This window comes from Dioscorea cayenensis, chromosome 9 (genome assembly GCF_009730915.1).
Source record: "Dioscorea cayenensis subsp. rotundata cultivar TDr96_F1 chromosome 9, TDr96_F1_v2_PseudoChromosome.rev07_lg8_w22 25.fasta, whole genome shotgun sequence".
NCBI classification, from domain to species: Eukaryota; Viridiplantae; Streptophyta; class Magnoliopsida; order Dioscoreales; family Dioscoreaceae; genus Dioscorea; species Dioscorea cayenensis.
Genome location: NC_052479.1, coordinates 2,803,461 through 2,825,641, shown reverse-complemented (window position 1 = coordinate 2,825,641; position 22,181 = coordinate 2,803,461). Strand labels below are relative to the sequence as shown.

Genomic DNA, 22,181 nt, shown 5'->3' with positions numbered 1-22,181 from the left:
TGGCTTATCAGCTGAGTCTTCTGAGATTGCCAAGGTTTCATCCCTTAACAATTGTTTTCCTTTGATGGAAGATACATAACAGCTCCGAGCTTTCTTTTGATCTCCTCTTACTTGCCCTATTCCTCCTGAGGTTGGAAACTTCATTACCAGATAGCTTGAAAAGAGCACAGCTCTCATGTCATTAAGCAAAGGTCTTCCTAAGATGGCATTGTAAGCTGGTGACATGGACTTAATTACCATAAAATTTGCCATTCTTATAATGTGACGTGGTTCCTCACCTAGCGTGATCGGTAACTGGATTGATCCCATGATAGGAACTGATTCTCCTGAGAAACTAAACAGTGGGGATGACACCTTCTTCAATCTATCACACGATAAATTCATCTTCTCAAAGCAGTTCCAATAGATAAGGTTTACAGAGCTCCCATTATCAATGAGAATTCTCTCTACTGGCAACTTCATAATGGTTGCGGAAATAACCATTGCATCATCGTGGGGTATGACTACATCTCCTTGATCTTCGGAAGTAAAAGTGATAGGTTCTTCATTCTCTTGTGTTTTCATGATGTTGTTAACTTCATAAGCTTGCCTTGCATAAGCTTTCCTTGATGAAGAGGTCTCACCTACTAAGGTTTCACCCCCGATGATAACATGTATTGCTGGGTGAGATGGGTTGTTATCTAAAGTGGGGGTTTTCTCCCTCGTCTTAGAGTCTTTTTTATCCTTCATCCCCATGTTATCTTCAGATCTTTCCTTTTTTGAGTAAGTCGGTTTCTAGTTTCTCCATGCTTCTAAGTAGACAAATCTGTTAAGCTTTCCTTGGCGCACTAGAGATTCAATCTCATTCATCAGTTCTCTGCATCTATCAGTTGAGTGTCCATGGGTTTTGTGAAACCTGCAGTATGCGTCTGTAAATTTGCCCATTGTCTTGTTTGCCTTAGGAGGAAAGGTAAGGAGCCCATATCCTTCTATACTTGCTAGGATGGTAGAACGTGGTTGGCTTAATGGTGTGAAGTTCTCAAATTTGAGTTTTGGAACTTGTCTGTGTTCATTTCCCCTTCCAGTCTTTCTCCCTTCATCGTTCGTTTCATCTCTATCTTTTCTTTTCTTATCTCTGTTTCCAGCATTGATGTGCCTCATAATATCTTCTGAAAGGATAAACTTATTAGCTTGACTGAACAGATCTCCAAGAGTGAGGGGTTGATCTAGGGAAAGGGATTTTTGAAAATCTCTTGACCTTATCCCTTGAAGCATTCCTGATACGGCCACTGTGGCTTGAAGATCCTGTACTTCTAAGGTAGCGGCACGAAATCTTTCAACATAGTCTTTCAGGCTCTCTTTCTCTTCTTGTTTAATGGTCAGAAGATACGAAGCGTCCTTTTTTCTCCTAGCATTAATGAGGAACCCATCTATAAATTCCTTCCTCAACTGATTGAAGTTTGAAATTGATCATTCCTTCAGATTATTAAACCATATGCGTGCATGCTCTGTTAAAGTAAGCGGAAATGCTCTGCACATGATTGCGTCCTCCCATCCATGGAGAAGCATCACTGCCTCATAGTTTTGCATATGGTCATAAGGGTCCCCCTTCCCAGAATAAGTTGTTAGCTGTGGCATCTTGAACTTTTTGGGTAGTAGCTTTACCATGATTTCTTTGACGAAAGGTACCTTACTTCTTTGTGGTGTTTCCTCAGTAGGAACCAACTTCTTCTTTTCTAGTACCTGTTCAATCATCTTTTTTAGATCAGTTGTCTCCTTTATGCTAAAGGTAGATTCCTCCGTATCTCTCTCAAACGCTCTTGATTCTCCTTTGTAGGTGCTTTCTACCACCTCTTGGATTTTTTCTGTGTTTTTTCCTGCTAGTAGAAGTTCAACCCTCTCTTGGTTATGAGGACGCGGATCACCTTGCTCTTTTTGTTCCATAGCTTGCTTTCCCTTATGATAGAGGTTGGATGGGAGTGTTGCTTGAGGTAGAGCTTGTTGGACAAAGTGCATTAAATCATCCAACTTTCTGTTATTTTCATCGAACTTCTTTTTAAGCGCTTCATATTCGCTTAAGGGAATCGTTGGCATTGTATCTTTTGAGGGATCAGGTGGAACTTCCAATTGTTCTTGAAGGTTGGCATTTTGAGGAATCATTTTATCTTGAGTTGTAGCCATTTGAGAGCGTGATGTCTGGGACTTCTTTGGTGGCATTAGCGTAGACTGAAGAGACTACACGAAGGCAAGCTTGTGTGATGGCCTTTTGATCATTCCCCACAGACGGCGCCAACTGTTGTTGCCAGAATACAACAGTGAATTTGTAGGGGACCTCGAATTTGTAGAACTTCGAACTTGGACTTGGAGATCGAACAAAAGGAGTTGGAGTCTCTTTCTTCTTCAGATGCCGAGACCTGTAGCAGTGTGGGAAGTGTTCCCCACAAACACTCTGATGGCTAAGTCAGTAGAGAAAAACACTTGTCTTCCTTTGCTCCCCTCTTCCTCCAAAAGTCCCCTTCTTCTTAAATGAGGGAGGCTATTTATAGATGTATACTTACAGTTATGTAAATACTTTACGTGTTCGAGATCGTGGGTGCAAAGAGAGATAGTGGGTGTAATGTGAATAGTGGGTGTGATGTGAGATAGTGGAGTGCTACATGGGTTTGAATTAGTCCGCATCAAAAATGAATACAGAAAAGAAAATAATTTGACTTCGTAATATAAAAAAAATTAAGTTCCATAAAATGAAATGAGAACAAATGAATCAATAGGGATAAAGACGTATGTATCCCACCTTGATGGCTTTTTTTCTTTCTCGATAAAATGAACTTTAACAATAATATATATATATATATATTATAAAATGTGAAAAACACATATATTATGAAGGGTTGTATAACAGGAGCCAATGATGATACCCCATTCACTTTCACTTGGCCGATATAAAAATTTGACTATAAATCTGCACTCACAGTCAGAGATCCTTGCCACCACTGTGTTCAAAGCATTTTGAGCTTAAACAATGATTATCCCATAAACTAAGCTTTTTATGGTAAGACAAGTACCCCTATATCAAAGACCTTTTGGTATGAAAACGTATTTTTACAAATAAATTTGGAAAGAATATTTTTATACTGGGTTTATCCCATTTCAATTATGTATGTCATTCAGCACAAATTCCATAATTGATAATTTAACACATTATTCACATAAAACTTGATTTTTTAAATTTGAGTTGAATTATCTACTACAGACTCAATGATCAGTCAATAATCACTTAAAGGAGTTTTGCATAATTACAAAACTGTTAAGGTGGCAAGTGTAATTTACACATTAAATTATCTCAATGATTAATCAATAACTCAATAATAATCAATCACATGATATAAATGAATGGTTCTTGGGAGATCATTGCATCCAATCAATTGGCATGATGAGTCTCATCAAAGAATTGGAAAAAACAGGGTGTTTTCTGCATAAATATCTCTTTAAAATATTTTAATTGCACATATAACCTTCTAAAGTTTGAGCATCCATTTATGTAAATTGAAGCTATATATGCATCCATGTAACTAATTGCAAAGTTTAGAGGGGTATTTATGCAATTTAGTTGTTTTGGTTATAACTAAACTAGATTATTAATTTTATAATAATTTTTGTTAAAATAATAAATAATGAAACCAAAATTAAAAAACAAACAAACAAACACTGGATCAACTTTATTAATAAAAAACTATATATTAAGATAATGTTATATTTTAATTAATGACATTTTCAAAAATTAGTAACAGGAAGTATTAATTCAATTTGATTACCACATAAAAATATAAATTTTTAATAGAAAAACAAACGTGAGGTACACTAGTTTTGGTGATTTAACCACTACTTAGGAATAATCCTCATACTATACAACTCTAAAGCCGAAGATGAGAAAAACTGTTCCTCTTATAGGAGACCTGCACTAGGACTGGCAAACATTATAATATATCATCTGTGAACAGTACTAATGAACATTACTTCTGGAGCGAGGCGTTAAATTTTCACTCTCTTAAGCGTTTTATAGTGAATTACCCCTGGACCCCAATTTGGATCAAAATTAATATTTAATGCAGGGTTGCATTGAAGTTTATTTGAATAAATAAATTAATAATTTGATGTTGTGAAAATAAGGTTGAAAATTTGAGGAAATCTTGGACCATTTTCTATAAACTCATAAATTAATATGGATTAAAATTATATCATCTTTCATACTTTAATTAAGAGACCCATTGAAGTTTTAGTTGAAATGTGTCTATTGATATTCAAATAAATATATTAACATTAAAATCGATTTAAAAAGATTAAAAAAATAATAATTTCTTGAAGCTTGTTTCATTTGTGTCTATTTATACAATTACCAAAATGCTATCTTGGTTTTATTCGTGTAAATATATATATATATATATATAAAGATATATTTTCTATAAAATAAAAATAAAACATGTGATATGTATAATGAATAACAATTATCACTTAGCAAAAATTATGCCACAATTAAATATTCCCTCAATGAATATTGAATAATTTGATTAGGACAAATTTATTTTAGTTCCATGCTATGAAACATGTTATAAGTATTATCTGTGGCAATTATATAATATTTATTTGACAACTATAATCCTTTGAATAAATTGATAATTAATCCTTTTTTTTTTTGCTTGCATACCCTTGTAAAAATGAGAATTTGTACAAGTACTCTGGTTAAAAAAAAATATTGATTTTTATACCCTGCAAATCAATTTATCTGCTTATATACCACTCTAGTGAAAAAACAGCTAAAAAATTTTATAAATACACTAAACTTTTATTTACCCTCTATTTTTCATTCACCCATAAGAAATTAAAGAAAATTTATTTTTTATAAAAAATCATTAGTATAAAAATATAATTTTTTACGAAGGTATATTAGTAGGTATCCATGTTTCTCTTTTTCCAAGAGATATGCACGTAATTTTCTCATTTATTTAAAAAATTACTTATCTTAAAAATCAACATTCTTAAAAAAAATACTATTAATAGATAAACAAATAAAATAAAATGCATTAACGTGTAATTATAATATATATATATATATATTTATATACACCATTATTTCATGAAAATGACCAGCAATATCAAGGGGTGAAGAATACAGGTTGCTTTCTCATATGAGTTGTTAAGAATGAGCTTAAGTATTAATTTTATCCACATTTGGAGACTAGGTCAAATTATGCATCATTATTTTTTAAAAAATAAAGTTTATTTCTATTTTTTTATTAATAAGACTTGACCTTGCATATTCATTAAAATAAAATTGGGGAAATTTTGCAAAACAATCTTGTGGTTTGCCTCTTTATTAGGTTTAAACTAATAGAGTTAAATGTTTTGATATTTTGCAAATGGTTTAGACTATATGGTACTAAAGTGTTACAACTCAAACCACAAGTCTTGAATTAATAAAAAGGCAAACCACATGATAGTTTTGCAAAATTTCCTCTTATTGTCAACTAGAGATATTTTTCTAATTATATTTTTAATACTAAATTATAACTTTTGTTAATGGTCTCTTAGCCTATTAGCACTGGGTCCCTTATGTAAAGTCTTCGTTTTGAAAAAAAAAAACCCAAGATTGAGCTCTAAAGCCCCCACAAAGTGAGAGCCTAGGTGTTTGTTGAACCTACTCCATATCTTTGAATTCCTATTTATAATAGAGAACGGATCATCTAAGAACGTTTGTAAATTTTAAATCTACGAACGTTCGTATCAATCGATGTGCATTGTTCATTAAATAATCATACTGTACTTATGAATAGTAGAATAATAAAAAATGAGAATGCAAAGTATTTTTATCTGAATAGTTCAATCAAATATGCACAGTGATTCAATCAATCACAACCCAAACTAAAACTAATTAACCCACCTATGTGTCTATTGCTCTCTACAATTATTACTGTACTCAACAGCGGACATCCACCATTGTGTCTATCTCTCTCTACAATTATTAGAGTACTCAACAGGCTCGTGGTCTACCAGCGTTGTTATATAACAAATCTAAGGGTGTTCCTTAAATAGTGTCAAACGAAATCCATAGTGTTGTAAACAGTGTAAAAAAATAATATAAACCCAACAGCACCCACCTAACTCATTTCAGTGCAAGAACAAAGTTTTTATCTCACTGTTAACATACATATTAATTAAGTTTTGTGTATGTCTCTCTTTATCAAATTCTTTCCCTATTTTTTATTTATTTATGAATGTTGTATCAACGTCCGCAATTGATGACTCGTATATATCAACTTCTGCAGTTCACGAATCATATGTATATATAAGCTCTTTATTTTAGTATGATAGCCCAAAAACTCTAATTTTAAAATTAAAATCCAAATATCTTTAAGATAACTTTTCCGAATTAAAATTTTGGTCTTTGATTAAATTAATCTCATATTTCAGCTCAATTAACTTATTTTCACATCAAGAACCAAACTTACAAATAAAACAAATTATCTCTATATAATAACTTGTATGGATGCTCGTGCTTGCGTTACGGGCTTCATTTAATAATACAAATCATTTTTTTTTAAAAATCACTTAACAAAAAATATAAAAAAAAGCACAAACATTAATATTATTAGATAAATTAAATAAAACAAATACAAATAATAATAATAATAATAATAATCATATATATATATATAAATATAAATGGAAAACAATAAAATTAAAATAAAAAAAAACATAAAAAGATAAGTATATAATATAATGTTAGTTTTCAACCAAACATAGTTTTCATTCTCAATAAACTACATCCTCAATCCTTCCAACCAAACATAGTTTTTATTCTCATTCATTCTCTAATTCCCCTCATTGTCATTACTCCCCCCCTTTATGTATTGAGAGGGGATGATGGATTGGTGTGGGACTCACTCAATTAAATAAAAAATAAAAAAATCAATTAGAAGGTGTCAAATGGTAGCATGAGAGGGATACGTGTACTGTTAGTTAAGATTAATAATCAAATACACATAACCCAATATTAAGGGTGTGTTTGAATAGAAGTAATAAACACTGTTAGAATGGACCCATGTTTGGATGCACTATTGTCAGAATGGGAATGGAATATGTAGGTAATGAGAATAGCAGTACTGTAGAGATATATGTATTCCCCCCTATATCCCCCTCACACACACACACACAAAAAACACAACCCACCCCAACACACATTGAGGGCGAATGGAATTATTTGGGGGGAGGAATGAATAGTATTAGTTTTTGAAATGGCACTTTTTTCGCTCTGAATATTTAATTGAATAAAATTTATAAAATTAAATAATTAACAATAATAATTAAATTAAATAATAATTAAAATAAAAAATATTATATTTAATTACAATAGTAAAAGTAAAATGACATTTTTGAGCATTAATGATTAAACTAATAATTAATTAAAATGAGATATTTAATGTGAATATTTAATTATACTAATTATTTTTTATAATAATATTTTAAATTTTTTTAGATAAAAATTTATTTATCATTAATCGGATTTTTTTGTGTATCAAATATATAAAAGTAATTTCGTCACATTCCCCTTTAAAATTTTTTCCATTCTCAATGAAATATTCTTCCAACCAAACACAGTTTTTATTCCCGTTACTATTCCTACAGTGCCATTATTATTACCTTTCTCATTCCCCTTCCATTCCCATTCTGTGAACCAAACACACCCTAACTTCTTGAGGTCCACTTCTTATCCATTTAAGTGCATTTCATTCGAATATCATTAAAAAAATTGAAAGTAAATATGGAGATGTATTAGTTACATTAATTTAACAATTTTTTAGGGATTTAATTACTATATGGGGTGGGCTAATACACTGGATAATAAAAGACACCAAAATGATATATCATATACCATAATCCACGATTGTAAATTTTAATATCATGCAAAATAACCCCACAATTGTAAATCTTAATATCACCTAATATTGTAAGGTGCAGAATATGGTTTTTTTTTTAATAAGAGTCTTATACTGAGATTTAATGAATAATGGATTAACAGTACTTATACAGTATCAGATTCAAATTTTGAATATTTGACGTGTGAATATTACAATTCACAGACAAATTTGTTTTGCAAGAGTTTTATATTTCTATAAAGCATGGGAATATGAAACTCTCGTGGTTGGTATTGCCACATTTCTCTCACGACAGAATACAACAACAAAAGAAAATCACCATTATGCCCCTTGATTTATACTTTATTTCATTCCTTTTTTTATAATTATACTCATATTTTTATTTATTTAAAACAATAAAAATATCATTATGTCTAAAACTGACCAACATAATTTCCTTTTTTATTTTATTTTATTTTGTAGTTTTCAAAAAATATATGATGAAATTATTTAATAATTTCCTCAATCAAAATACAAACGACTGGTTTAATTTTTTTTTATTATTAAAGTAGATAAACCACAACTTTATTAAAAAAAAAAACAAAGCAAAAAACAATGAGTACAGAGTGAACCGATAACTGAAAATAAAGGGAACAACAACAAACAAGTTAAAGAACCATCACCAGAAGTAATAAGCTTCTAACAACAAAACAAACTAAAGAAACCAAAGGAAAGAAAGAACATAGAAAAACAGATACGCAACCGAGAAGATAAAGTTCGCCAGGAGGAAGCAAAGGTCTTCATCTGCTGCCAGAGAGCATGGGTGAATTACCCCCCTAGCCGGTGAATCCACGGTGTTGTTGTGCTTAGTCGAATGTGAAAAATAACTATTAGAACAATATATATATATATATATATAAAAGATAGTTTGGTCATCAAGAGATACTAAGTTATTTGTTTATGATATCATTTAAAAATTGTATATACAATTATATTTTGATAATTTATAATTTAATTATATATGTTATTTTTATGCATTATTTTTTCTAATGTATTTAGTATGAGTTACCATCCTTCCAATGATGGTACATATAAATTTTCTTAAACAAGTAATTAATAACATATTTTTAAGTATATATTTTGGTATAATTAAACATATATTTTTTTTATTTATAGAACTATCAGTAACATTCTCAAGTAAAAACATATTTATAGCAGATAGTTTATTACATAATTAAATACTAATATCAATCTTAAAAGTCGTGAAGGCACCACCGTAATGACATAACTTTGCTTTGCTGCTAAGTCAGTGGCACACTGAGATATTAAAATAATAATAATTAAATAAATAATAAAAATAAAAATAAAAGAAACAGCATTTTTGGTACCATGAAATTTTTTAAAATAAGAAAATAACTTGTAGTTGAGATTCTTGAGAATGCTTTTATTTATAAAAAACTTAAAATAAAACTAATATTTACAAAACTGATGTTTACATGTATAACCCTAGCAAACTTCAAAATTGCAAAAATATATCTACACCACCATACAATTATTGCCTAAATAAATGGTAAAAAGTAAAAAAAAATTATTAAAAAAAATGCCTTTTAATCCTTAGAATCTCATTCATCATGCTTATAAAAAAACCCATGAAATAGATTTTTTATAAAAATATTGGTTTAAAAAAAATATTGTGGTTTCATATATTTGCAAAATAGAGACGGTGATTTTATTTTTTTTTATTTAGAGGATAAGTGATTTCTATTTTTTATTTAACACGAACAAAATTTTTAATTTACTAAAACCATTGAAAATATTTTTTTAGGCTACATTATCAGATTTTTAAATGAAATAACTATTATATCACTGTTAAATAAAAAAAAGTTAATATTATTAATAATTGTTCAAATTTTTTTTTAATCGGAGAAACCAAACATTGAAATGGATTTTTTTTTTTTTGAAATTTTCCCAAAAAGATTTCACAAATATCATCAAGAAGATATAATATATAACAAAATATACAATTTTACAGTGGTATATGTGAAAAACTCCCGAAATGTAATAATAAAATGTACAAGGGTGTAAACGAAAAGAAAAGTAGAAATAATAAGCACGAAGTTCATCATCTGTGTGCTTTTCTCTTTGATTCCCTGAAACGAAGGAGAGATCCGCGAAATTCCTTCAGGTACTACTACGCATTCATTCGTTCGAAACCCTAATCTCTCTCTCGCTCCTCCTCCTTTTTCGTTGCTTAAATCCTCAACTTCTTCTCAGATCCGAGGCCATCGCATTCATCCCCTTGACTCGCGCTGTGGAATTTGATCCCTTGCTTCAGTTCTGGGGTTCTTGCTGTTGATCGTGCTCTCTATCTTTTGGTATGGCGTCCATGTGGTGTGGGTTTTGTTTTTCTCTTCTTTTCTGGGATTATTCTTTTCAGGATTTATTGTTAGATTGGTTTTTATGAAATTGAGATTGTTTGGTTGTTTTATTTGGGATGCTTGGTTTTCTTGTGCATTAAAAATTTGCCTTTTGTTACTGTTTTTATTGCTTAATAGTTGTGAGATGTGTTGAATTGAATGATCTTTGTACAGAATTGGAGGTGAATTATAGTTCTTTGATTGCATTTGTTTTTATTATTTGTTAGCCGCCTGTGTTGGTTTACTTCTTTAAATTGTCAATCTTAAAGATTTAGATGAATTCTAGAGCTCAGTCTCAGACTCTTGAGTTCTCTGGATTAATGGGTGATTTAGATGAAAGCTGCGTGTTCATTGTATATAATTTATTAAGTTCAAATTTCAACTCAAAGATCATAACTTGAAGCAAATTTGAAGTGCGGTTGTGATCTGTTCTGAGGAGGAATCATATACAATGCACAATAATAGGCTTGTAGTTTCAGGCTCACAGCCAGTCATTAACTTCATCTCTGATTTGCAATTTCCATATGAAGTTTTGGGAAATTGTTATTTGGTGCATTTTTTTTTTTTTATAGTTATGTGGCTCATTTGCAAATCAGGGCAAATTTGTGGTATAGTTGGCTTAAATCATTTCCATCTTTTTCCCCCCATAAGACATTTTTCTGTCTTTTTACTCTTTCATATCAGATGTTGATGCAATGTACATTTCTTGGCTTTGCTTGCTTATGGGGTGTTTTATCATGATGCTGTAGGTTTGTGTAAAAGCGACAATCAAGAAAACTAGATTCACTAAATAATGACATTGGATTGGCTTTAGTAACTGTTGATTGCTATATCCCTAATCATGAGCTCAACTGTATCAACATCCTGCGGAGTACATCCACCAATGAGACTCAATTCACTGGAATCTGCAGCTTCACAGACAACATCTGCTGCTTTTGGTCAGTCTGAATCAGATGTTAATGATGCAGAACAAACTGAGCTTCTATCAGTTTCTTGGAATCAGGACTATGGATGCTTTTCTGCTGGCACGAGTCATGGTTTCCGGATCTATAACTGCAACCCTTTTAAAGAAACCTTTAGAAGGGACTTGAAAAGTGGTGGCTTTGGAATAGTTGAGATGCTATTCCGCTGCAATATTTTGGCCCTTGTTGGTGGTGGTGCTAATCCACAGTATCCGCCGAATAAAGTTATGATCTGGGATGATCATCAAAGTCGATGCATTGGGGAATTTGCATTCAGATCTGATGTTCGTGGTGTGAAACTAAGGCGAGATCGCATTGTGGTGGTTCTTGAACACAAAATATATGTCTATAACTTCACAGATCTTAAGCTTCTTAACCAAATTGAAACTCTGGCTAATCCAAAGGGGCTTTGCTGCCTTTCACATCAGTCAAACACATCAGTTTTGGCTTGTCCTGGTGTGCAACGGGGACAGGTTCGGGTTGAACACTTTGGCCTGAAGGTGACAAAATTCATTAGTGCGCATGAGTCCAGCATTGCCTGCTTGACCTTGACAATGGATGGTCTTCTTCTTGCAACTGCAAGTGTGAAGGGGACTTTAATTAGGATATTTAACACTATGGATGGAACCCGTCTTCAAGAGGTAATGCTTGTGATCTCAATTGAAATGACTTGTCTCAAAGAGAAGCTGTTTTCTCTGTGCATTTTGATGGTAGAATTTTAAATTGTTTTTCTGTAGCTGATTGTGGATGATGTATGTAAATTCTAGTTTGCTTTTGTTACTGTCTGGTTGGTTAGTGCTTGCAACTTTTTACAGACTTTGATGCATTTTGATCTTTAATGGTAATTCAACATGTGCTTAGTTTCTTTTGGAATGCCACATGAATCGGATGCTAGAAAGATTGCATGATTTATCTCTTAGACTTAAGAATGCATGTATGCTTCTAAAAGTAATATTAGATATTAACAGAGTGGGAGATATCCCGAGCGAAATGTTTGTTTCCTAGAAAATGAATATCAGGTTCTCAGTTATGTGCTGCCTTGTCTTCTTACATAATGTAATGAATGGTTATGTTATAGGTGCGCAGAGGAGTGGACAAAGCTGAAATCTATAGCATTTCTCTCTCTCCAACTGTCCAGTGGCTGGCAGCTTCGAGTGATAAAGGCACCGTACACTTGTTCTGTCTTAGAGTCCGGGTTTCAGGGGAGGATGCATCCACCCAGACTACATCTGGTCAAGCTCCAGGCATGGTTCATCAAAATTCTTCAACTTCTCTTGATGCTCTTATATCTCCAAACATGGGTGCCAATGCCAGCTCATCATTATCATTTATGAGAGGTAAGGATGAAGCATTTTATTGGAGTATGTATCCATTTCTAGATTTAGATGACAGAAAATGATATATACATATATATATGGGGATGTCTAGCATATTGCTGGTATGCTTTGGCCTTAAGGTTTTTTTGCTGGTTGTTACTTATCTTGCAGTTTACAAAAGTATCCAAAACAGCTCTTCTGTGAATTGGTTGACATTTTTTCTGAGTATATAACAAAAAGTGCACATAGTTTTATTGATTGTAATTCCAGAAGGCTGGTTATTTTAATATTTTGAGCTGCTGATAGAGTCATAGACAAATACTCTACACAGACAGATCGTATCTCATAATTTGAGGAAGCATTTTTTTTATTCTTCTTGATTTTCATGATTTTCAGAAGTTCGTAACATGCAACTTGCTATTACTCGAACACTTACACTAGGAATTGATAAAATTTTAATGAATAGATTGGTTGATTTATTGGTGTTTTATCAACCGTTAGTCATATTGTTTAGCCATTTTGAACTGAGGTTTATGTGATGATGAATATTGAATTGATTGGTAATGGAATTTGAAATTTGGACTTGGTTGTTCATAAAAGTGGATGTTTTTTTTGTTCTAATTTTCTTTAATTCTTGGAGATCTTTTAGGGGTGTTCCAATTGTTTATTTATTTTGCAAAATGGTTGGTACATGTCTTGAGTTGCCAAGATCACAATGAAGAATGGCAGTGCGGTAATTGTTTCAATTTGGAACTTCATGACAACTGTATTTTTTTTATGATTAAATATTATTGTAAACAGCTGAAAATTATATTTTTTTTTAACACTAACATTGTTGGAGAATGTACTTATTTAACCATTACAATCTTTCAGGTGTGCTGCCAAAGTACTTTAGTTCAGAGTGGTCCTTTGCTCAATTCCACTTACAAGAAGTTACTCGATATATTGTTGCATTTGGAAGTCAAAATACTGTTATGGTTGTCGGCATGGATGGCAGGTTTTCCTTTGTCTCTCTTCTCAAAATTGACTTTGATTGAGAATTTAGTATTAAGCATGTATTTTCATTTACAATGTTTTTATTTTCAAATGCCACTAGAATCTAGCTTTATCGCATGTCATCGCCATACTATATGGTTCATAAGTTGTTGAATTCATGATTATCTCGTCTAACACCTAAATAAATCGATAATGGAGAGCATCTGAATCTGTTATGCTAAATTTCAAAGACTTCCCATATTCGCTTTTCTATAAAGACGGGTTTTATTTAACTTAGGGTATATGCTTTGAGGAAGTAATCTAGACTTATGCGTCTACAATAGTTGTAGAATTCTTTTTTACTTAATTGAACTTGTATAGTGGGGTAGGCATGAACTTGTATAGTGGGGTAGGCATGATTACACGAGCCATAGAGCTAGTGATCTAGGTGTAACTCTTAAATTTTAAAAATGATGTCTTCCTCGACACTGTTTTGTTTTGATAAGACATTAGGTGAATGGTGTACCAAATTTTTGTTGCATATTTGGCAAGACCATAAACAATATTTGAACTTTGTTAATTTAGTTAGTAATATTGAAAATTGAAAACATAAGTGCATGTCTAACAGCAGTTGAGTTGATGAGTAGATGAACATAAATTGGTGCCGACTTTCTTTTACATTTTGCCTTTATATGTTTAGAGGGTGAATTCAACTTCTGTACGGCACCATATTTGAATGTGGCCAAGCGTGGCATCATATTTGAATGTGGTTGAGCGTCTCCATTAAGGGAGTTAAATACCTCTATTCTGCTTGTCTCAGTGTCACAACTACCATGTGCTGACCGGAAAAAATATAGAGGCAGTCATATCTCCACTTCAGGTCTATTCCAAAGATGAGAATGAGTTTTATAGTTCTCTTGTTTGATAAACCTTTGTTCTTCTCACATGTAGAATTGTAGATGTACTTGTGTATGAAACTAAACCGAGCAAGCCGGGCCAGAGAAAACGGGAACATGATGTAACCTTGTTTTCTATTAATGTTATCAAGGTAAAGTCATTAGGTTGGTCACAACACATGCTGTCTGAAGGACAGCAAAATCTTTTTCACAAGAATGAGAAAATAAGGGATAATGGTTGGAAATTATTGTCGAGAAAAAAATTGCTGTAAACAAATACAGCAATCAAGTTGATTGTAATACGAATGCATTTGCTTTTCTTTCCTCTAGGAGGATACAATTAACACAACGGTCTTTATGTTTATTTTTTCTGCTCTCTACAGTTTCTACCGGCTCCGCTTTGACCCTGCAAATGGCGGAGAAATGGAACAGCAGGAGTATGTTCGATATCTGAACCGGCATCCATAGGCCAAGATCTACCACAACCTGAAGTCCCTGAGCAGCCAAACATCCTACCAAATCATGTAAATAACATACTGAAGCTATCTACAATACCATCAGTAAATGCCCACCCTTGTTTTTACCTGTATATTCTATATTAACTACTGGAACATGTTTAAAACCTAGATCAATCTGTGCATGTTCAATAGCTGTTTACGCATAAAATGTTCCTCCACTTGCCAAATTTCATACCAGCATAGATATTATCTGATCTATCAATTATGTATTAATAAATACTTGTTTAGTGGGCCCTTTTATTTGTGGTTTTTAATTCAACATATTTGTTGTCCCATACTTTTTGTTTATTTATTTATTTTTTATAATTGTTAAATAGTCATTCTTTTTTAATTTTTGTACTTTGTTAACTTTTTTTAGTCTTTTTTTTTTAAATTTGTCTTTTTAGTTATTTATTTTAAATTGTAATTTTTTTGATCAATCTAATATTTTTAAGTGAGTTAAGTCAAGTTGTTTTTTTTTAAGAGTTTAGGGTTAAGATTTAGGGTTAGAGAGATTAACAGTAAATGACTAAAAGATTATAATTTAAAATAAAAGGATTAAAAAAAACCAAATGTTGTTGAGCTTGCCAATGTGTTTCACATCATTGCATGTTTCTGACTGACTATTAATTTTAAATGGGGTGTTTGTCATCTATTGTTAAAAATAAAAAAAATAGAGAGATTGTTCACGTAATACCCATTTTTTTTATATATATAATTATTTAATGATACCAGGCTAACATGCTTGCATTCTGCTGAACTTAAAACTTAGTCATGCAGTAAATTTGCCTCCTGATAGCATTTATTCATAATAATATTAATAGTTATTTTTGAAAAAATAAAGTTGTCAATGACCATTTGGACTATTAGCATCGGATCCCTTGAATAGAGTGTTCACCTCGAGTGTCGAGCGGCTCCCCAAGTTCGATCCCCATCTCGTGCAAGGTGAGGGCACTGTTCGATGGTGAGCGCTGCTCCGGTGCCGTCTTTTTTTAAAAAAAGTCGCAAAGTAATTCCTCTATTTTCAGGGTGCCGTGAGTAAAATCTCTGATTTATTATTATTATTATTATTATTATTATTATTATTATTATTTAAAAGTTGATCGCTCCCCGCCACCATTAGTGAGGCTTCTTCATCCTCACCGCAATGAACAAAACCCTAGACCTTCATGCTCTCATCGCCCAGCTCCAGCGCTCCTCCCTCTCCACCGCCCTCCGTCTCCACGCCCGCCTCCTCGTCTCCGGCCTCCATTCCTCCCCCTTCGCCATCTCCGCCCTCATCTCCCTCTACTCCAACCTCTCCCTCCCTTCCCTCTCTTACTCCGTCTTCCTCTCCTCCTCCCTCCCCCATCACCCACCTTCCCTCTTCGTCCACAACTCCCTCATCTCTGCTCTCTCCTCCAACTCCCTCCCCTCCCTTGCCCTTCACCACTTCCACCTCCTCCACTCCCACCCTGTTCTCCGCCCTGACCGCTTCTCCTTCCCCTGCGCCATCCGCTCTTGCGCCGACCTCGCCGCCTTCGAACATCTCCTCGCGATCCATGCGGTTCTCTTCAAGTCCTGTCTCGAAACTGATGTCTTTATCTCCAGCGCTCTCATCCATGCTTATCTTAAGTTCGGCCTTGTCGCTGACGCTGAGAAGGTGTTTGGTGAATTGCCTGAGAGAGATGTTGTGTTATGGAATGCGATGGTTAATGGATTCTCGCAGCTTGGAGATTTCCCTCGTGCAATTGAGTTTTTTGATCGGATGCTGCGCGAGGGAGTTCCGTTGAGTCGGTTCACCATTACTGGAGTGTTGTCTGTGTTCACAACCACCGGCGATTTACTCCATGGCAGGATGATCCATGGATTTGCACTTAAGGTCGGGTATGATGATGGGAATGCAGTGTGCAATGCGTTGATTGATTTGTATGGGAAATGTGAAGTTTCAGAGGATGCAGTGAAGGTGTTTGATTTAATGCCTGAAAGAGATATCTACTCATGGAATGCAATGATCTCGGCGCACGAAAACTCTGGAGACCATGCCAAAAGCTTAAGACTCTTTGCAGTGATGCGGCTCAATGGGGTCTGGCCAGATGCCGTCAGTATGGCAACGGCCCTCCCTGCATGTTCACAGATCGCTGCACTATCCCACGGGAGGGAAATCCATGCGCTTATGGTCGTAATGGGAATCGCAGGAGAGGCTGTGTTTGTTGACAACGCCCTCATGGACATGTATGGAAAAAGTGGTTCATTGGATGATGCAAAGAGACTGTTTGATAAAATGCCACAGCGGGACACAGCATCATGGAACATCCTGATTGCAGCACATGCGGCGCATGGGTTAGCACAGGAAGCATTGAAGCTGTTTGAACGGATGTGTGAGACTGGGGTGGAGCCAGATGCAGTGACATTTGTTGGAGTTTTGACAGCATGTAGCCATGCTGGGTTGGTGAGTGAGGGGAAGAAGGTGATGGAGAGGATGAAAGGGGAGTTTGGAGTGGAGCCGGAGATGGAGCACTATGTGTGTGCAGTGGATATGCTGGGGCGGGCGGGAAGGTTGGAGGAGGCGAAGGAGTTGGCAGAGAGGGCTGGGGAGGTGGCAGCATGGAGGGCTTATTTGTGGGCGAGCGGGGAGGAGGTGGGGAGGGTGGAGGAGGTGGTAGAGAGGGTGGTGGGGAGGGACGAGGGGGAAGTGGGGGTTGGGTGTTGGTGGCAAATGCATATGGGAGGGCGGGGAGGTATAGGGAGGTGGAGAAGATGAGGGGTACAATGAAGGAAAGGAGGGTGAGAAAGATGGCGGGGTGCAGTTGGGTGGAGGTGGCAGGGAGGGGAGTACATGAGTTTGTTACTGGAGATAGAAGGCACCCAGAGATGGATAGGATTTATGAGGTTTTGCAGGGGTTTGGTTGTTTGGGTTGAGGAGCATGGGAGGAGGTGATGGTGACGTTGGAAGCTGTTAAGAGGTGCCTGTGAACTCGTAAAATGCTAATTTTTGTCCAAAAGGGTTTTGCTGCCTTCAATGTCGGTCAAGGACGTCAGTTTTCGCTTGTCCTGGCAAACGGGACAGGTTCGGGTTGAACACTTTGGCCTGTTGGTGACAAAATTCATTAGTGCGCATGAGCCCAGCATTGCCTGCTTGACCTTGACAATGGATGGTCTTCTTCTTGCAACTGCAAGTGTGAAAGGGACTTTAATTAGGATATTTAACACTATGGATGGAACACGTCTTCTAGAGGTAATGCCTGTGATCTCACTTTGAAATGACGTCTCTCAAAGAGAAGTGGTTTTCCCTGTGCATTTTGATGGTGGAGTTTTAAATTGTTTTTCTGTAGTTGATTTTGGATGATGTATGTAAATTCTAGTTTGCTTCTGTTCCTGTCTGGTCATTTATGAGGTTAGTGCTTGCTACTTTTTACAGACTTTGATGCATTTTGATCTTCAAGTGTAATTCAACATGTGCTAATTTTCTGTTTGGAATGCCACCTGAATTGGATGTTAGAAAGATTGCATGATTTATCTCTTAGACTTAAGAACGTATGTATGTTTCTATAAGTAATATTGAATATTAACAGAGTGGGTGATATCCTGAGGGAAATGTTTGTTCCCTAGAAAATGAATATCAGGTTCTCAGTTATGTTCTGCCTTGTCTTATTACATAACGTAATGAATGGTTATGTTATAGGTGCACAGAGGAGTGGACAAAGCTGAAATCTATAGCATTTCTCTCTGTCCAACTGTCCAGTGGTTGGCAGCTTCAAGTGATAAAGGCACCGTACACCTGCTCTGTCTTAGAGTCCGGGTTTCAGGGGAGGGTGCATCCGCCCAGACTACATCTGGTCAAGCTCCAGGCATGGTTCATCAAAATTCTTCAACTTCGCTTGATGCTTTTATATCTCCAAACATGGGTGCCAATGCCAACTCATCATTATCATTTATGATAAGGATGAAGCATTTTTTTGGAGTATGTACCCATTTCTAGATTTTTATGACAGAAAATGATATATATATACATATGTATGGGGATTTCTAGTGTGTTACTGTTATGCTTTGGCCTTAAGGTTTTTTTGCTGATTGTTACTTATCTTGCAGTTTACAGAAGTACCCAAACCAACTCTTTTGTGAATTGGTTGACATTTTTTCTGATTATATCACAAAAAGTGCACATAGTTTTATTGATTGTAATTCCAGAAGCCTGGGTTATTTTAATATTTTGAACTGCTGATAGAAAAATACTTTACACAGACAGATCGTAAGATATCTCATAATTTGAGGAAGCATTTTTTTTCTTCTTGATTTTCATGATTTTCAGAAGTTCGTAACATGCAACTTGCTATTACTCGAACACTTCCACTAGGAATTGATAAAATTATAATGAATAGATTGGCTGATTAATTGGTGGTTTATCAACTGTTAGCCATATTGCTTAGCCATTTTGAACTTAGGTTTATGTGATGATGAATTTTGAATTGATTGGTAATGGAATTTGGAATTTGGACTTGGTTGATCAGATAAAGTAGATTTGATTTTTGGTTTAAATTTTCTTTAATTCTTGGAGATCTTTTTGGGTGTTCCAATTGTTCATTTGTTTTGCAAAATGGTTGGTACGTGTCTTGAGTTGCCAAGATCACAATGAAGAGTGGCAGTGCAGTAATTGTTTCAATTTGGAACTTCATGACAAATGTTTTTATTTATGAGTAAATTTTATTGTTTTCAGCTGAAAGTTATATATTTTTTTTATGCCCACTAACATTGTTGGAGAATGTACTATTTGTTTAACCATTACAATCTTTCAGGTGTACTGCCAAAGTACTTTAGTTCGGAGTGGTCCTTTGCTCAATTTCACTTACCAGAAGTTTCTCGATATATTGTTGCATTTGGAAGTCAAAATACTGTTATGGTTGTCGGCATGGATGGCAGGTTTTTATTTGTCTCTCTTCTCAAAATTGACTTTGATTAAGAATTTAGTATTAACCACATATTTTCATTTACAATGTTATTATTTTCAAATACCACTAGAATCTAGGTTTATCACATGTCATCACCATACTATATGGTTCATAAGTTGTTGAAATGATCATCTTGTCTAACACCTAAATAAATCGATAATGGAGAGCATTTGAATCTGTTGTGCTAAATTTCAAAGACTTCCCATATTCGCTTTTCTATAAAGACTTGGGTTTTCTTTAAATTAGGGTATATGCTTTGAGGAAGTAATCTAGACTTATTTGTCTACAATAGTTGTAGAATTCTTTGTACTTTTAAACAGAACTAGTATAGTGGGGTAGGCATGATCACATGAGCCATAGAGCTAGTGATCTAGGTGTAACTCTTAAATTTTAAAAATGATGTCTTCCTTGACACTGTTTTGTATTGATAAGATATTAGGTGAACCAAATTTTTGTTGCCATATTTGGCAAGAAATGACTTTAAATAATATTTGAACTTTGTTAATTTAGTTAGTAATGTTGAAAATTGAAAACTTTGGCTGGAAGGTGACAAAATTTAGTATTGCTCATGATTCCAGCATTATGTGCTTGATCTTGACCATGGATAGCCTTCTTCCGTCGAGTGCAAGTGCGAAAAGGACTTTAATTAGGATATTTAACACTTTGAATGGAACACACCCTCAAGAGGTAATACTTGTCTGATCTCAATTAGAAATGACTTCTCTCAACAAGAAGTGTTTTTTCTCATGCATTTTGATGCTAGAATCTTGAATTGCTGATGCTATACATATTCTGGATGGTACATTCAAATTCTAGTTTGCGGTTGTTCCTGCCTGGTCATTTTGAAGTGAGGGGCTGACTACTTTTACTGATATTTTGATCTCCCAAGTATAATTCATCACATGCCGAGTTTCTAGGCATGATGCCGCTCTTACTGATAGGCTAGAAAAATTGCAGGATTTATGTAGTAGATTTAAGAATGCATGTGGATATCCTGTGGGAAATGTCTGTTCCTTACAAAATTAATGTCTGGTTCTTAGTTAGGATTTGCCGTTATTCATACACATTGCAATGAATGGTAATGTTGTAGGTGCACCGAGGACTGCTACATGAGTCCTCTGTTGAACATTTTCTTGCTTGGAAGTAATTATTATTCTCATTTTAATTTTAGTTTGGTTAAAGAAGAGTTTGGAATTGTTGAATCTATTTTAGCTAGGAGTTGATGAAACTATAAAGAATACATATAGTCAATAAACTAATTGTTTCTTCACTGTTGATCAAAGTATTTAGCCAATCTGAACCTAGGTTTACCTGATGAGGAATTTCAAATAGATTGATCAATGGAATATGGTTTCCAAATCAGATTACCATGTTTATTCATTCTTAAGCTGAGTTTATGACATTCAAAGTTAGAATCCTAAGTACTGCTACATTTTGCCACAGGTTGTCACTTTTATTACTTCTGTAGAGTAGTAATGTGTATAATCAAATTTTCGTATGATTAGTTGTTTGTTTCTACTTTTGTTGTGTATACATCATCCCACTTGTATCAGAGCATGTATAAGTAGACATTTAATTCCTCATATCATTATTCCCTGGCCATCTAAATCTGATCAAGCACATCATGCAAGACAAGTTAATTACATGTTCTTTTAATCATTATTAATACATTCTTTCTTTGTGAGCTATTGGCTGGATATTACTAAATGTTGCCATTTTTTCGCTGTTGGCTTCGGTTAATAAAGCTCGGTGACGGAAATCATAAACAAAATTATGGTGTTAACAAGGATGATAAGGAGGAAGACGATAATGTTGACGACATTATTTATAACTAGTAAGTATATTTGCTGTGTATTTTTGTGCCAATAAATATAATATGAGAATTTGTATTTTAATAATTGGTTTTCTTTTGAAAACAAAAAATTGTTTTTGTGAATAATACTAACAATTAAAAATTTGTGCAAAAAGTTTTTTTGGTCAGATACAAGAACACTTTGCTCAAATTTATTTTAAGCTAGATTGACATATTTGAGCCAAACTTTAGGTGAAGTCGCTTATTCTTGACAATGATGTATGTCATCATCCTTAGAAACTGAATTAATAATCATGATATATATATATATATATATAAAATTAGTTGAGGGATTGGTTGATCACAGTGGGCCATTTCTGAACGACCTCTTCAATGAGTCGTTATCAGATTTATTCACACACGTTATCATTATAAAATGGCACTGGGTTAGACATTTATGCTCTTAATTTTTTATTTTTATTTTTATTATTATTAATGAATTGTCA

The 22,181-nt window shown here is 34.1% G+C and overlaps 3 protein-coding genes across 5 annotated transcripts; all 3 read left to right on the top strand.

Annotated features, from left to right (window-relative positions):
• Nucleotides 1-9,996: 9,996 nt before the first annotated feature.
• Nucleotides 9,997-15,235, top strand: LOC120269185 (autophagy-related protein 18c-like). Its single transcript, XM_039276515.1, has 6 exons — nucleotides 9,997-10,077; nucleotides 10,167-10,267; nucleotides 11,059-11,912; nucleotides 12,350-12,608; nucleotides 13,461-13,584; nucleotides 14,842-15,235. The coding sequence occupies exons 3-6, from the start codon at nucleotides 11,151-11,153 to the stop codon at nucleotides 14,924-14,926; spliced, it is 1,230 nt and encodes a 409-aa protein (XP_039132449.1). The 5' UTR covers nucleotides 9,997-10,077; nucleotides 10,167-10,267; nucleotides 11,059-11,150; the 3' UTR covers nucleotides 14,927-15,235.
• Nucleotides 15,236-16,102: 867 nt separating this feature from the next.
• Nucleotides 16,103-17,698, top strand: LOC120269106 (pentatricopeptide repeat-containing protein At3g14730-like). Its single transcript, XM_039276392.1, has one exon. The coding sequence runs from the start codon at nucleotides 16,103-16,105 to the stop codon at nucleotides 17,696-17,698; it is 1,596 nt and encodes a 531-aa protein (XP_039132326.1).
• Nucleotides 17,686-21,773, top strand: LOC120268384 (autophagy-related protein 18d-like). Of its 3 annotated transcripts, XM_039275812.1 has the most exons (5): nucleotides 17,686-18,172; nucleotides 18,620-18,785; nucleotides 19,731-19,854; nucleotides 20,462-20,570; nucleotides 21,629-21,773. In XM_039275812.1, the coding sequence occupies exons 1-5, from the start codon at nucleotides 17,957-17,959 to the stop codon at nucleotides 21,716-21,718; spliced, it is 705 nt and encodes a 234-aa protein (XP_039131746.1). In that variant the 5' UTR covers nucleotides 17,686-17,956; the 3' UTR covers nucleotides 21,719-21,773. The 3 variants fall into 3 exon arrangements, with proteins under 3 accessions (XP_039131746.1, XP_039131748.1, XP_039131747.1); XM_039275814.1 differs by lacking the exon at nucleotides 20,462-20,570; XM_039275813.1 differs by lacking the exon at nucleotides 21,629-21,773 and having other exon boundaries at nucleotides 18,620-18,898; nucleotides 20,462-20,564.
• Nucleotides 21,774-22,181: the final 408 nt, after the last annotated feature.

What these genes read in the sequence shown, in the direction of transcription:
- LOC120269106 (XM_039276392.1), top strand. Translation starts at nt 16,103, where the DNA reads ATGAACAAAACCCTAGACCTTCATGCTCTCATCGCCCAGCTCCAGCGC.
- LOC120268384 (XM_039275812.1), top strand. Translation starts at nt 17,957, where the DNA reads ATGTCGGTCAAGGACGTCAGTTTTCGCTTGTCCTGGCAAACGGGACAG. An exon ending in TACATCTGGTCAAGCTCCAG is followed by an intron (nt 18,786 to 19,730) that starts GCATGGTTCATC and finishes ACAATCTTTCAG; the next exon opens with GTGTACTGCCAAAGTACTTT. An exon ending in GTTGTCGGCATGGATGGCAG is followed by an intron (nt 19,855 to 20,461) that starts GTTTTTATTTGT and finishes TCATGATTCCAG; the next exon opens with CATTATGTGCTTGATCTTGA.
- LOC120269185 (XM_039276515.1), top strand. Translation starts at nt 11,151, where the DNA reads ATGAGCTCAACTGTATCAACATCCTGCGGAGTACATCCACCAATGAGA. An exon ending in ATCATTATCATTTATGAGAG is followed by an intron (nt 12,609 to 13,460) that starts GTAAGGATGAAG and finishes ACAATCTTTCAG; the next exon opens with GTGTGCTGCCAAAGTACTTT. An exon ending in GTTGTCGGCATGGATGGCAG is followed by an intron (nt 13,585 to 14,841) that starts GTTTTCCTTTGT and finishes TGCTCTCTACAG; the next exon opens with TTTCTACCGGCTCCGCTTTG.